The sequence below is a fragment of the Aythya marila genome (genome assembly GCF_965140915.1).
Source record: "Aythya marila genome assembly, contig: HAP1_HAP1_SCAFFOLD_180, whole genome shotgun sequence".
NCBI classification, from domain to species: domain Eukaryota; kingdom Metazoa; phylum Chordata; class Aves; order Anseriformes; family Anatidae; genus Aythya; species Aythya marila.
The window spans coordinates 38409-53569 of record NW_028136597.1 but is presented as its reverse complement, the minus strand read 5'-3'; the positions used below and the strand labels follow the sequence as shown (position 1 = coordinate 53569).

At 48.9% G+C, this 15161-nt stretch overlaps 1 protein-coding gene across 1 annotated transcript; it reads left to right on the top strand.

Moving 5' to 3' along the window:
• Positions 1 to 2232: 2232 nt before the first annotated feature.
• LOC309891720 (olfactory receptor 14C36-like) lies at positions 2233 to 3147 on the top strand (the record flags this gene model as incomplete). Its single annotated transcript, XM_082786055.1, has 1 exon — positions 2233 to 3147. One exon carries the CDS (start codon positions 2233 to 2235, stop codon positions 3145 to 3147), a length of 915 nt encoding a protein of 304 aa, XP_082642181.1.
• Between the last annotated feature and the right edge of the window lie 12014 nt (positions 3148 to 15161).

Genomic DNA, 15161 nt, shown 5'->3' with positions numbered 1-15161 from the left:
CACCATCAGCTTCTCCTGTGGTGCTCTGATGAGTTTTAGTTCCTGAATAAGCTGCGTGTGTCTTTTACAGCACCACCAGACCTACGAGCTCCTTGCCACATCTCCATAAGTGTCCCCATCCTGTGACAGCACAAGGGGCTCCAGGTCCCCCTGCCTCTTCCTGGCTGAGGGCGTTGGCACGCGTTTGGGCAGCTGCACCTCAGCTGTGCCACCAGGGCCAAGCATGGACCTGTAATGGGACACCCTTTTACCAAGAGCCCAGGACCCTCTGTGAGCAATGGCTTTTCTGCAAGGAACTGTGTGCCCAGGGCAGGTTTAATGCCCTCAGTGTTTGGTGCCTTCTCACTTGGACAAATGGCCCTCTCCCTAGCGCCCTGCAATTGATGCTCAGACAGGCGGGGCTGTCCCACTTGTGCCCCATTAGAAGGGCCAGACACATGCACAAGGATGGGACCAGCCCTAGCACCTCCAATGCAAACAAGGTTGGTTTGTTTTTGGTGTGTGAGTGAGCGTTGACTGCCCCCCTCCCTACCTGCTGACCCAGGGGGAGCTCAGGGAAGGGGCTGGCCCGCAGGCACCCACTGTCTCTGCACCGAGCAGAGGCAAGAGGGGTCTCTGCTGCTGGGGGTCTGAGGGCTGCAGGAAGGGAGCTGCCAGCCTCAGGGCCACTGATGAGAGCTGAGAGAGAGCAGCACTGGCCCAACTGAACCCCTGCCCTGCACCACGGGATCCCTGCCTGCCCTGCCCGTGTCCTGCCTGACACTGGGGCAGGACCAGGGGTTCCCAGGGGGGAACACTGACGCCTTCCATAGATCACATAGATCACTGGCAGGGCAACTCCTGCTGCAGGACTCAGTCTGTCCAGTGTGCATAGGGGCCGAGAGGGACTGTGTCAGTCTGCTTCCAAGTAGGTGCCCCAGGAGCGACTCTGCTGCCTTCAGGAGCCATCAGCCCTGCAGCCCCAGGGACATCTTGTGGGATGCAGGAGGGGCAGAGCAAGTGACACCTTGGGCTGAGCCTCTGCTGCTGAGCTGGGCTGGGCTGCTGGGACACAGGGAGCTTATGGCAAGTGAGCAGAGCTGCAGAGACAAGGGGAGAGGAGAAAACAGAGAGAGAGGTTGGAGGCAGCATAGGGTGGGAGGACAACTGCGAGCTCACTGCAAGAGGAATCTTCACCAGCCTTCACCCAGCAAGTCTCTGGCTGCGGGATGGTGTAGGTGAGTGCCTGGTAGAGCTGGCATGTCCCACAGCCTAGAGCACCCATCAGGACTCTCCCAGTTTCTCTGGTGTGGAGGAGGATGTGCTCCAGAGCAGGGTTTTCCCACAGTAGGGTGAGCATCCAGGGCATGTATGTGAGCATGGGCAGGGAGGAGAGGTGGGGACAGGGAGACAGCCACCTGCAGGGTCAGCCTTAGGTAGCAGATGGGGTGAGAGGGCTGCTACCACAAACACCCTGGCAAGGAGATTCAGACGCCTCCCTGCCCCTGCCCCTGCAGTGCAGAGGCCTTTGGTGGCACAAGTCCTTGTTGTCTCCTGGCCAGCAGAGCCTCTGTCACCAAGGCCATGGGCTCCTGGCTTGAGTCAGCTCCTTGGCAGCTGGAGCCCGAGGAGGAGAAGCTCCCGAGTGCAACCTGTCTGCCCTGTCGCCAGCCAGCGGGAGTGCTGGGGAGCTCTCCCATCCCCTTACTGCCCACGCTGCCCTTGCTTTGCCCCTCACGCCCTGCAGCAGCTCCCACACAGCAGTGCAGGTCCTGCTGTGCAGCTTTGTCCAGCCCCGGTCCCTCGGAGCACCTCAGTGCGTGGGACCTGACAGCACGGTGCGTGGGGCTGGGCAGCGAGCTGGCTCTCTGCAGGCAACCTCTTAGAGCACACCCAGGAGCTTCTTCTGCTGGAAGGTGCTGAGCAGCCCTTCTGCATTGCAAGTCGGTGACATGAGAGGTAAATGTTGAATTTTGGAATATCTCAGCAGCTTTCCAAGGGGGCAGCCAGAGTAGAGCAGGGCTGAGTCCTTCAGGAGAAGAGACCCTGCTCCTCACGGTGCCCTGAGCCAGCATGAAGCAGAGCTCCAGCCACGGAGGTGCATGAGGGTGCTGAAAGGAAGGTGAGTGGCCATGTGCTTTTGGTGATGCTGTGGGACTGGAGGGCAAGGAGTGGAAAGAGATTGGATCGGAGCAGTCCTAACTTATGAGTGGGCTTATTCCTTTGGCAGCACCCCATGAGCAAAGGGATCAGATGCCCAACAGCAGCTCCATCACTGAATTCCTCCTGCTGGCATTCGCAGACACGCGGGAGCTGCAGCTCCTGCACTTCACGCTCTTCCTGGGCATCTACCTGACTGCCCTCCTGGGCAACGGCCTCATCCTCACCGCCGTAGCCTGTGACCACCGCCTCCACACCCCCATGTACTTCTTCCTCCTCAACCTCGCCCTCCTCGACCTGGGATCCATCTCCACCACTCTTCCCAAATCCATGGCCAATTCCCTGTGGGACGCCAGGACCATTTCCTATGCAGGATGCGCAGCCCAGGTTTTTCTGTTTCTATTCTTGATGACAGCAGAGTATTCTGTCCTCACCATCATGGCCTACGACCGCTACGTGGCCATTTGCCAGCCCCTGCACTACGGGACCCTCCTGGGCAGCAGGGCCTGTGCCACCATGGCAGCAGCTGCCTGGGGCAGTGGTTTCCTCTATGCTCTCCTGCACACTGCCAACACATTTTCTCTTCCTCTCTGCTATGGTAATGCTGTGGGCCAGTTCTTCTGTGAAATCCCCCAGATCCTCAAGCTCTCCTGCTCTGGCTCATACCTCAGGGAAGCTGGGCTTCTTGTGGTTTGTCTTTGTTTAGTATTTGGTTGTTTTGTTTTCATCCTGGTGTCCTATGTGCAGATCTTCAGGGCTGTCCTGAGAATCCCCTCTGAGCAGGGCCAGCACAAAGCCTTTTCCATGTGCCTCCCTCACCTGGCCGTGGTCTCCCTGTTTGTCAGCACTGGCATGTTTTCTTACCTGAAGCCCCCCTCCATCTCCTCCCCATCCCTGGACCTGGTGATGGCAGTTCTGTATTCAGTGGTGCCTCCAGCACTGAACCCCCTCATCTACAGCATGAGGAACCAGGAGATTAAGGATGCCCTCAGGAAACTCATGAAATAATTTTTTTCAGAAGGAATGAACTTCCCACCTCTGTGTTAGACTGTGTGTTGGCTCTGTCTCAGCTGGAGTCACCTTTTCCCTGCAGCAGCCCACACAGTGCTGTGCTCTGCACTCATAGCTGGAACAGCACTGATAATCACTCAAGTGTTGTGTCTGTTGCTGCATAGTGCTGGCACAACATCAGGACTCCTTGCAAGCCCCCAAGAGCCAGCAGGCTGGGGGTGGGCAAGTGATGGGGAGGGGACATTGCCAGGGCAGCTGACCTAAACCAGCCAAAGGGATATTCAATAACACCTGATGTCACACACAGCAACAAAAAGGGGGGATCTCGTGGGGGAGGGGGTGTTCGTCCTGAACAACCACTATGTGTTTTGAGGCCCTGCTTCCCAGGACATGGCCGAACATCGCTCATTGATGGGAAGTAGAGAATAATTTTTTTCCCTCTCTCTGTGCTTGCATGCGGACTTATTTTTTCCTTTGTTTCTTTTTTCCTCCCCATTCCCTTTCCCTTTAATTAAACCTTTCTCATCTCAAACCTTGAGTTCTCTGTGTTGTATTTTCTCCCCCTTCCTTATTGAGGAGAGGGGGAGTGAGAGAGCGGTTGTGGTGGGGCTCGGCTGCCCACCTGAGTAAAACCACCACAGGGGGGAAAACAGTGCATTCCCAAAGTGGATAAAACACTAGAATTAAACTGTAATGTAGAGATCTTGTTTGTATGATACACATATGTGAATTCAGCTTAAAGGTCTAAATTCAGGCTTCTCTCATGTTGCAAAAGTGACAGTGAAACCTCTGCACACTGTCAAAATAGCACAGAACCAATAACAAGGATATCCAATATATGTTGCAGGGGAGATCACAGAATCACAGAATCACAGAATTTCTAGGTTGGAAGAGACCTCAAGATCATCGAGTCCAACCTCTGACCTAACGCTAGCAGTCCCCACTAAACCATATCCCTAAGCTCTACATCTAAACGTCTTTTGAAGACTTCCAGGGATGTTTGGTTCTTTGTGATTTATTTTTTTTTTTCATAGGTGGTTGTGCTTTTGGCTTTTAGAGAACTTACCCAGTTAAGTTAATTCGTATTGCTTTCTTTTCCTACTTCATGCATTCAGTGTATCTTTAGATATATCTTGAAATTAGGGAGCTTATACTGGAGGCACAGGAAAAACCAGGAGCTACAATCCAGGTGAGATGTTAGTGACGAAGATGTGTGACTTCTTTTAAAGGTCCAGCACCCTACTGCAAAAATGCTTGTGAAGGTTTCCAACATGCAAGAGCAAGAAGTTAGAGATGAAACTAGCTTTGTCCTTGTTCTTGATCAAGTCCTTCAGGAAATAGCCTAAGACCTTCTGAGGCTGGGATTATCAGTCTCAGAGGCAAGCTCTATTGTTACTGCCGTTCTGGAGATTTAGTTCACACTGCCATTGGTCATAGAACTGTGAATAGTCTACTTCCTTCCAAGTGAATTTTTAGTCAGTTTTTGTTGCTTGTGATTGTTTGCTTCCCTTGTAAGCTTTTCCATTTGTTTATGTTGTATGGTCCTTTTCCAAGGAGGTAGAAGCAATACGGATGCACAGCCAGGTGAAATATTTGTTGTTTACTGCACAGGTGAGTGAAAGATATGAAAAAGTTGTCAAGGAGGCCCTAGAAATCCTTCCAGATGTGGTGTGCTGTTTGCAATGAACCTTGGAGATTTTGAAGTGGCATCTGTGTTGCGTATTTCAGTGATACGCAGAAAGGATGGCACTGAAGGCTTCTTTTGTTGAAGCTTATTGCTCAGGCCTGTAGTAAATGGATAAGAACATACCTGTGCATGCATCTAAAAACTTCAGTGGCTTGACTAACTTCATAGAAGACAAAAGTTGTGGTTAGTTTATCAGGGTAAACTGATGGAATACATCAGCCTCTGAAGTTAGTATGACATTGAACTCTTTGGTGACACTGTGGCTCAGAAAAGACCTGTACTTTCTACTAAATCTTTACAGAAATAGCTTACTGCTTTTATCTTTCAAGCAGAAAACCAAAAGCAGAAACTGGAGGGACATCAAGGAGGCCAGCAGGGGGCTATTCAGGGGACCACACAGGGAAGGGGAAGCAACGGCCAGGTGAGGGGTGATCCCTTTTAAATAGCTTTATTTGCTTCTTGGCTCTTGAGTCAAAACACCCATAGCTATGTTGCAGGACCAGCAACATGCCTGCTCCGGCTGCTCCAGCCAGAGCCACACTGTGATATCATCGTGGTGACACTGGGTCGTCATGGTGACGTTTGAGCTGCCGCTCCTGCTCCCTCCCCACACCACGTCCTCCCTTCCCAGATCCCCCTGTGCCCAAACGCAGGAGCTCCGAAGGCTCCCTCGGCTGCCCTGCCTCCCTTCCGTCACTTACTCTTTCCACTGGCCTTGCTGGCAGTAGCCTCTGCTGCAGCCATTTTGCAGCCGTACAGCTGGCAGTGCCTGGCAGCCCCACACTGCCCGACCTGCACCTGCGACCAAGACAAGGCAGCTGCAGGCGACAGAATGGCACCCAGGCATGGCACCTGCTAGACACAGCAGGGATAGCAGCACCCCCTTACAGGTTCATAGTCTCTTAGTTCATAGGTTGATTGTGCTGAAGTTAATCTGTTTTAATAATAAAACTTTTGCAGTTCCAGTTGTCTTTTTTGTATTATTCTTAAATGGGGAAATCTCAGATTGAATTTGTATTTTGTCTCTGAAAAGGAAGTAGAAGCAACTGTTCTAATATCAGTTTGATCGTTTTCCAGAACAGACCAGCTCTTTAGGTTCTTAGCCATAGAGAGTAAAAGACTGGAAAATGTCTGCATGCCACATGCACCGAGGATGCTCTTCCTAATGACGACTTCTGACGGAAAGTTAGGAGAGAGTAATTAAATAACAGCATTTTAATTACAGAAAACTCAGAAAGGGAATGTCACAGAATCACAGAATTGTAGGGGTTGGAAGGGACCTCAAGAGATCATCGGGTCCAACCCCCCTCCCAGGTTGCCCAGGTAGGCATCCAGACGGGCCTTGAATATCTCCGGAGAAGGAGACTCCACAACCTCCCTGTGCAGACTGTTCCAGTGCTCTGTCACCCTCACCGTGAAGAAGTTCTTTCGCACACTGCTGCGGAACTTCCTGTCATCTATGTTGTGGCCATTGCCCCTTGTCCTGTCCCCATAAACCACCAAAAAGAGGTTGGCCAAATCCCTCTGCCTCCCACACTTAAGATATTTGTAACATTAATAAGATCCCCAATTCACCTTCGGGTGAATGCTTGCAAAGTTCACACTAAATTGGCAGGCAGTAACAACCCTTGATTTAATTTCTGAGCTAACTTTTATGAAGGAGCTGAGAAACCAGTGGCTTTGGAGAGTCCAAAACTGAAAAAACAGAGACCAGAATTCAGAAGCTATGAAAAGAGACATATTGAGCCTTTACTCTTATAAGAATATTATAATGGATACAAATTTGAGAAGTATTTGAAATTGTAAAACCCCATTCCTTTAACATACCACATACCATTGCTTTGGATCTTCTGCTGTGAGTCTTGGGGAAAATCAGGTAAAGAGATGGCCTGGTTTCAGCCAGGATAGGGTTCTTTTTCTTCATAGGGGCTGGTATGCGCATTTTGAAGGAAAGTAACTCCAAATCCCAAATATAAACAACTTCTATAGATAGAAATGTGAGGAGTCCAAAGTAGTGAAATCTGAAAGACAGCTAACTTTGCTAGGCTTTCTATGAAAGAGGTCATCATTAATCCAATATTTGAGATCCTTCTATGGAAAGCAAGAAATTTTTTAAATCCAGATGCCAGGTGCCACAAAGAGTAAAGAGATTTGATGTAAGGGTATCTAACAGATTTAAATGTGGGTAAATATTTTGGTACTACCGTAACGTCCAGTCATAATCAGTTGCATGCAACTTTTTGACCCTTTTTTTTTTTCCCCCCAGTCATTTACCCTCCCACAAAGAATGCAACAAAAACAGATTTAGTAATAGAAGTAAGTATTCAGATAATCTTATAAAAATGTTTTGGATATTCCAGCTGGTTATAGGAAAGCACCCAAAGATCAAAACATGCAAAATAGCACAGAGAAGTTGATAAAAGTGCAAGTGAGTCTCAAAAGTGCGTGACTGCTTCACATGCAACCAAGAATCGTACAGCAGTGTTCTAGGTGTCTTTGCTGAAGTGCATTGTGTTTCGTCATACAGGATCAGACTGGAGGCTTTGCCTTTGGTTATTCCATTTCACCAAGCATCTCCTCACTTGTCTTAATGTTGGCGTTGTCCAGTGCCTGTTGGCTTTTGATTGTGAAAAGGCATGGAAGACAAGCTGTGGTAATGCAGCTAGAGCTAGGAGCTGCCTCTTCCCGAGTAATGTCATCATGCCTCTGCTGTGACCTTCTCAATTCACTTTTGACCATGTTCCAACACAATCAAAGCATCTCTCCGGCTCATCTCTCTCCTTATCTTCTGCTTTTCCTTCTATCTCTACCTAGTCCTTAGTTTTGAGCCAAAATGCCATGCTGCAGTTTCTCTGAGCTCTTTCCTTACCTGTGTATGTCTTTTCCAAGACTCCGGGGAGACACCCTCAGAACTGAAAGTGCTTCTGAAGTAAAAGAAATAATGTGTTATTTCTGGATTGTGGAATGACAAACAAAAGTAGGCCTCCTTTGATTTTCATGACAAAGCTTATCCCGCTTTTGGCTCAGAGAGAGTTCATTTCGTAGTAGCTGGTGTGGTGCTGTGGTTTGGATTTAGTATGAGAATGCTGCTGATAACACAGCTGTGTTTCAGTTGTGACAGAGCAGTGCTTACCCAGAGCCCAGGATTCGTCAACTTCTCGCGCTGCCTTGCCAGCGAGGAGGCTGCAGATGCTCAAAAACAAGTTGGGAAGGGACACAGTCAGAACAGGAGACCCAAACTGGCCCAAGGGATGTCCCATTCCGTATGGCATCATGCAGAACAACAAAACTTTGGGGGTTGCCCATGGATGGAGAGGTGCTGTTTGGGGCCTGGCAGGGTATCAATTGGTGGATGGTAAGCAATTGCATTGTGCATCATGCCTTTTGTAGATATATTATAATTGTAGTTGTTATTGGTTTTCCTCCCTTTACTGAACCATTCAACTGTCTTTATTTCAACCCACAAGTTCTAACTTTGTCGTTTTCCCAATTTTCTCCCCCATCCCACTGGGAGGGTGGGGGAATGAGCGAATGGCTGCGTGCTGCTTAGCAGCCTGCCAGGTTAAACCACAACAGGAGAGTAACAGCACTGTATATACACTGCCTCAGAAATGTTTTTAATACAAACGGGTACTGTTTGGGGCAACGTAATTGAAGTCTAGTCTGGCATTCCACCTAGCATGATGTAGTGCTGGCAAGTGACACGACCCTACAGGAAAAGAGCCACAGACTTCCTGGCTGACAACTGTAACATTTTCAGGAAGCATTTCATCATTTAACCATTCTGCTTCCTACCTGGAAAAAAAGAAGTGCTCCTGTAAGTCCTGCACTAGTGAAGTAGCTACAACCAGATGATGGCATGGAGAATGTGAATTATATGGTAAAAAAAAAAAAAAGACAAAATGTTAAGTCTTGATGAATCACTGGAGTACTAACTGGTAAGGTCACTGTGTCCTCTTTGCTGTCTTCCTCCTAGATGGGAGACCTACAGAAAATAAAAGATGATAACCTGGTAGATAGTCATCTTGCATGTAACCGTACCGTGTTCTGACACATACACCAAAACCATGATCTTCAGTCTTGATTAGTTAAATTCTGTACCAATATTTCTGAAGAGAAAACTGCTTGTTCAGAAATGAATGAGTTCCCCTTGATGTAACACACTCCTGAGTGTTATTTCACAAAAAAATACTTTGGATTATTAAATTATAAACAAGGGTAATGTTTTAATGTGTGAGATAAACCAAAATACTATGGAAACAGTATTTCTGTGCAAAGTGACAGTTGCCTAATGGATATTTCTTTTCCCCTTTAGCAATGAACAAAATGGGTGCAATCATCTGGCCAAGCTTTTTGTTAGCAATGATGCTGCTACTATCTTGAGAGAGCTGGAAGCAAGTTTTCCTAGAATAAGATAGTTCAGTTGGAAGGGACCTTCAAAGATCGAGTCCAACTGTCTGACCTCTTCAAGGATAATCAAAAGTTAAAGCATATTCTTGAGGGCATTGCCCAAATGCCTCTGGAACACTGGAAGTCATGGGGTGTCAACCACCCCTCAAGGATGCCTGTTCCAGGGTTTGATCACCCCACAGTAAAGAATTGTTTCCTAATGTGCAGTCTGAACTTAAGCGTTGCAGCTTTTCACCATTTCCATGCATTCTAGCATTCTTGCTTCAGAAGATGTCAAGGCTGTAAACTACTGTTTCTCTTAGCATGGGTCCAGATGGCTCTGGATGCTAACTGGAAGTGTGTCGCCCTGCCAGATGATTTGTGTATGACATTTTGTTTCATTATTCACTGGACTGGAGTAAAGTAAATGAGCTATATCCAGCATGGGGATCAAGCAGTTGCAGAAGATGCGTAGTAATTGGGTACTTTTTTCTCCCAAACCACTGCAAATTTAGAAAAGAGTATGCCTAGACAATCCAGTGTTTGGAAAACTGACTGAAATATGTGGTGTATTAATCTCCTGATGTTGGTGGTTGCCAAGTTTTGCCTGCCTAGAATATGGTAATCAGATATATGATGCTGGGGATATAACAGCATCCTCTTCTGAATAAAGTAAAGTCAAAATTGTGGAAAGACTGACTTGTAGCTTTTTTCTCATACTATCCAAAGTGTATCTGTATTACTATGCAAATAATACTTGTAGTGGTTTAACCCAGCCGGCAGCTAAACACCACACAGCCGTTCTCTCACCCTCCCCCCTCCCTCGCTGGGATGGGGGAGAGAAATGGGAAAGTGAAGCCCATGAGTTGAGATAAAGACAGTGTATTAAGACAGGAAGATAATAATAACAATAATGATGATAATATTACTACTACTAATAATGTGTACAAACAAGTGATGCACAATGCAATTGCTCACCACCCGCTGACCGATGCCCAGCCAAACCCTGAGCAGTCCTGCCCCCCTCCCCCGGCTACCCACCCCTATATATTGTTTAGCATGACGTCAGATGGTATGGAATACCCCTTTGGCTAGTTTGGGTCACCTGTCCTGGCTCTGTCCCCTCCCAGCTCTTGCTGCACCCCCAGCCTGGCCGTTGGCAGGACAGAGCAAGAAGCTGAGACGTCCCTGGCCTGGTGTAAGCACTGCTCTGCAGCAATTAAAACATCGGGGTGTTATCAGCACTCTTCTTATCCTAAGCCAAAACATAGCATTCTACCAGCTACTAGGAAGAAAATTAACTCTGTCCTAACTGAAACCAGGACACCAGGATGGGAGAAGGGAGTCAGCCGAGTCACTACTGCAGGTTTGTAGGCTTGCAGACTCTGCTACTTCTCATATTGACCACAAACCCACTGGAGGTTGGAGTTGTCTTGCCTCGGTTCAGGTGTGCACAAAACAGGCACCTGTGTGTCAACTGCGTGTCTTAGCTCCCATTGGAATTATTGGAAATGGAGGCCACGAACTCATGATAAACTTTGAGGTGGCAGAGGTGGTCCAAGATATAAGCAGGTAACTGCAAGCTGAGGTGGACCGATGTGGAGAGGCAGGGCACTGTGTGAGGGTGTCGTCCGGGAGCCTTGTGGGGAAGGTCTTCTGCCAAATGAAATGACAGCAGGTGCCCAAGTTGAGGATAATTGATCAAGTTCCTGCTCAGGCTGTTCGCAGAAGCCCCTTGCAGTATTCAGCTGACTCAGTGGGGTACTAGGGAGCTCAGAGAATTACGGAATAGTTTGGGTTGGAAAGGACCCTAAAGATCATATAATTTCTTTGAAATGATATCCCCCCTGCCATGGGAAGGGACACCTTTCACTAGACCAGTTTGCTCAAAGCCCCATCCAGCCTGGCCTTGAACACTTCTAGGGATGGGGCATCCACAAGTTCCCTGGGCAACCTCTTCCAGTACCTCACTACCCTCAGAACAAAGAACTTTTTTCTAATGTCTAATCTAAATCTACCATCTTTTTTCAGTTTAAAACCATCACCCCTTGTCCTATCACTACACTCGTTGATGAAAAGTCCCTCCTCAGCTTTCCTGTAGGCCCCCTTTAGGTACTGGAAGGCTGCAATGAGGTCTCCGCGGAACATTCGTTTCTCCAGGCTGAAGAACCCCAGCTCCCACAGCCTGTCTTCATAGAATAGGTGCTCCAGCCCCTTGGTCATCGTTGTGTCCCTCCTCTGGACTCATCCTAATACGTCATGTCCTTACACTGGGGGCCCTGGAGCTGAATTCACTACTCGAGGTGTGGTCTCCCCAGAGCCAAGTACAGAGGAACTTCCTTAGTCCTGCTGGCCACACTATTCCCAGTAGAAGCCAGGAGGCTGTTGGCCTTTCTGGCCACCTGGCTCCTGTTCAGCTGGCTATTGATAAATCCCCCTAAGTGACTTTCCAACTGGCAGCTTTCCATCCACTCTGCCCCCAGCCTGTAGTGCTGCATGGGGTTGTTGTGCCCCAAGTGAAGCTGAAGGCTCCTGTGAGAACTGGTGTTGCTGCAAAAGTCTGAGGCAAAGGCAGCAGTAAGCATCTCAGCCTTTTACTCATCCCTTGTCACTATATTTCCTTCCACATCCAATAAAAGATGAAGGTGCTCCTTAGTCCTCCTTGTTTTGTTTATGTATTAAACAAGCAACAAACAAACAAACACAAACATTTTATTTTCTTTAACAGCAATAGCAGACTGAGTTCCAGTGACCTGCCCCTTCTTCCAAAGGTCATAAACCCTCTTTCTGTTCCTGAGATCTAGCTTCAACTCTCTGTTCAGCCAGGCCAGTCTTATTCCACGCCGGCTTCTTTTGGTACATGGGAACAGCCTGCTCCTGTGCCTTTAGGATTTCTTTCTTGAAGAGTGCCCAGCATTCCTCCAGGACAGCCTCCCAAGGGTCTCCGCCAACCAGTCTCCTTAAAAATGCCACAAAGTCTATCTCGGGAGATTGACACTGGCCATGAGAAAGAAATATTACTCCAAGGACAATGTTGTGGTGCAACAGGTCCCCCAGAAGGAGACTGGATCCAGCCGTGGTTTTGTGTTTCAAGGAACCATCAGGGAGCACAGAGTCATTATCCATAAAGGCAGGAAGATGTTCAGGTGAGAGCAAGAAGGGAAAGAAGGTTGAATGTCTACATCCCACAGAGAAAGAGGCACAGGTTTGGGAATCCATAGGACAGCCTGGCGTGCAGAGGATCAAGGGCTGTGGCAAGGCTAAAAACCCCAGTAGAGCCAAGGTCTTTGTCTCCTTCTCTATGGCTGCTGTCTGTGCCACTGAGCCTTATGAGACGACATCTTAGCTTTCAAGCTCTTGGGCCTCATTGCCTCCTCACCCACACCTGCAAACCAGGAAAGTGTCGTACCATTCTTCTGCACTTGGCAATGTGCATCCCCATATCATATTGCCCTAGTAAGAGCACACAGACACATGTGAGGGACAGGATTTCCCTTCCCAGGGGCCAGGGGTCCAGGCTTGGCCATCATGCTTGGTGAAGCACATCAACGTTTTCTAAGCATCAGAGCCGCTTTAACATTGCCTTTGTCTTCTTGTGATCGCTTCCTCCAATTTTCTGCTCTAATGAGCTCCAAGGGAGTCTTTGTCAGTAATGGCCCTCAGTGGGACACTCCAAGAAACTTGGGAGTTTGCATCTGACTTGGACTTGAGAGATTTCTTGAAACTCCTCTCCGTGCCTGAGGTTCATGGGGTCATCACCAAACACACCAGAGGAGTCATTAAAATGACCTGGGAGCAGACTGAGCGTCTGCTCATGAGCTGGGCTGGGCTCCTGGGACAGAGAAAATTCCTGGCAAGTGGGCTGGGCACCTCTTAAGAGGCAAAGCTCTGCCCAGGAGCAGCTCCTCTGCAAAGGGCAGCAGGGTTGGGGGCACTGCCTGCAGGTGAGAAGGGGAGAGGAGAGAGTGAAAGAGAGGTTAGGGGCAGGCTGGAGTGGGTCGATGTTGAGATGTCGCTAGAGGAGAAACCATTACAACCATTACCACCCTTGAGACGGTAAACCTCTGGCTACAGGGCTGTAGCTGCTCCTGGAAGGGTCTACAGAACTGTGTGTAGCTCAGACCCCATCAGGTATTTCAGAAGGACTGCCAGGAGGTCTTAGTAGAAACATGTAAAGGGCTGTGAAGCTGGGGGTGCAGGCAAGGGTGCCCAGGGCGCTGTGGGGAGAAGTTGTGGGTGGAAGGGGCCCCCCAGGCAGGGCAGGGTCCTGCTGCTTTCCACAAGGTGTTCTGTGTCTCTACTCACATTTGTTATTCACTGTGGTGACAAGGACGTTCAGAGGATGTTCAGAGCACCTCTCACATGAAGACAAGCTGAGTTTTTCAGCCTGCTGTAAAGAAGGTTCTGGGGAGACCTCATCGCAGCCTTCCAGTACCTAAAGGGGACCTACAGGAAAGTTGAGGAGGGACAGTTTGTCAGGGGGTGTAGTGATAGGGCAAGGAGTAGTGGCTTTAAACTAAAAGAGGATAGATTTGGAGTAGATATAAGGAAGAAATTCTTTGCTCTGATGGTGGTGAGTCACTGGAACAGGTTGCACAGAGAAGTTGCTGATTCCCTCATCCCTGGGAGCATTCAAGGCCAGGTTGGTGGAATTTTGAGCAGCCTGGTCTAGTGGAAGGTGTCCCTGCCCATGGCAGGGGGGCAGAATTATGTGGTCCTTCCAACCTAAACCATTCTATGATTCTATGACATTTCTGCTGGGTGCTCTTCCCTAACCCCCTTTCTAGGCATTGCCTGGAAGGGAAGGGCGCTGTGCTTTCAGTTTTCTACTCTTGATTCCCTTGTTGGGGGGATGGAAAGTAAAACTTCAGGTGCTGAAAGCAAAGGATGGGAGGGGGGATTTGGACACCTCCCGGTCAGTCCTTCAGTGAACATGCTTTTCCCCCTAAAAGCCCCCCTGGTTTCCTGGTTAAGGCCATGGAGACCAAGACATAAGCTGCCTCCTCTGCCGTCTGAGCCCCAGCAGAGTAGATGCTCCCAAACATCCATCTGTCCCTCCCTGGCCTTGCGTCCCTCCCCTGGCAGGAGCATTGTGACAGTTCTCCTTCTCTCTCCACTCAGTTGTCCTGCTGCTGTTCTCCTTCTCAGGTTTTCTGGGGACAGAGAAGCTCGGCTGCAGCTCAGGCATGCTTCTTGCAGGTCCTGCCATGCAGAAGTCTCCTTGCAGTCAAGGTGTCCAAGTCCCCTCCTAACCTGTGGGGCTTGCAATGCAGTCCTTGGCTTCGCGATGAAGCTCACTTTCTATTAAGCAGAATTTTGGAGAAACACTATTTAAAATTGCACAGCTCCCAGCACTGCCTAGTTCCCTTTCAGGGGAACACCCGAGTATGACCATGAACTAGCTCAAAGAGTTGCCAGCACAAGGCAGTTGAGAGCGAGACAGATGGGGAGAGAGACTCTCCTCACTCTGCACTAAGATTCTGTCCCACTGCCTCCCAGGAATACCAATATAGCACTTGCAGGATGGTGGAAATGCCAAGGCTGTCTACCTGCAAAAAAGGCTCCTCAGGTTTGACCAGGGCAACAGGAACAAAAGAAACAAAACAAAATCCCCACAGCGTGGCTCTGCAGTCTGGTGAGTTGGGAGCAGCAATACTGCAAAGGTCTTTGATGTCATAAGCGTATCTAACCAGAAATCACTAATCACTGCTGGGTCCAATGTTCTTGCTGCAAAGCAGAATGGACTCCTCTAGAGCCCATAGCAGAGTTCCCTGCTCCCCACTGCACCCTCGGGAAACAATAATTCAGAGCTCCATCCAGGCAGTTGGATGAGGTTCTTTGTGGAAGGATGGAGGCTGTAAGAATTTGGTTAGTCTGTCCTCACTTGTCATTGACTTCTCCTCCTTGGACAGGAGCCCATGGTCAGAAAAATCAA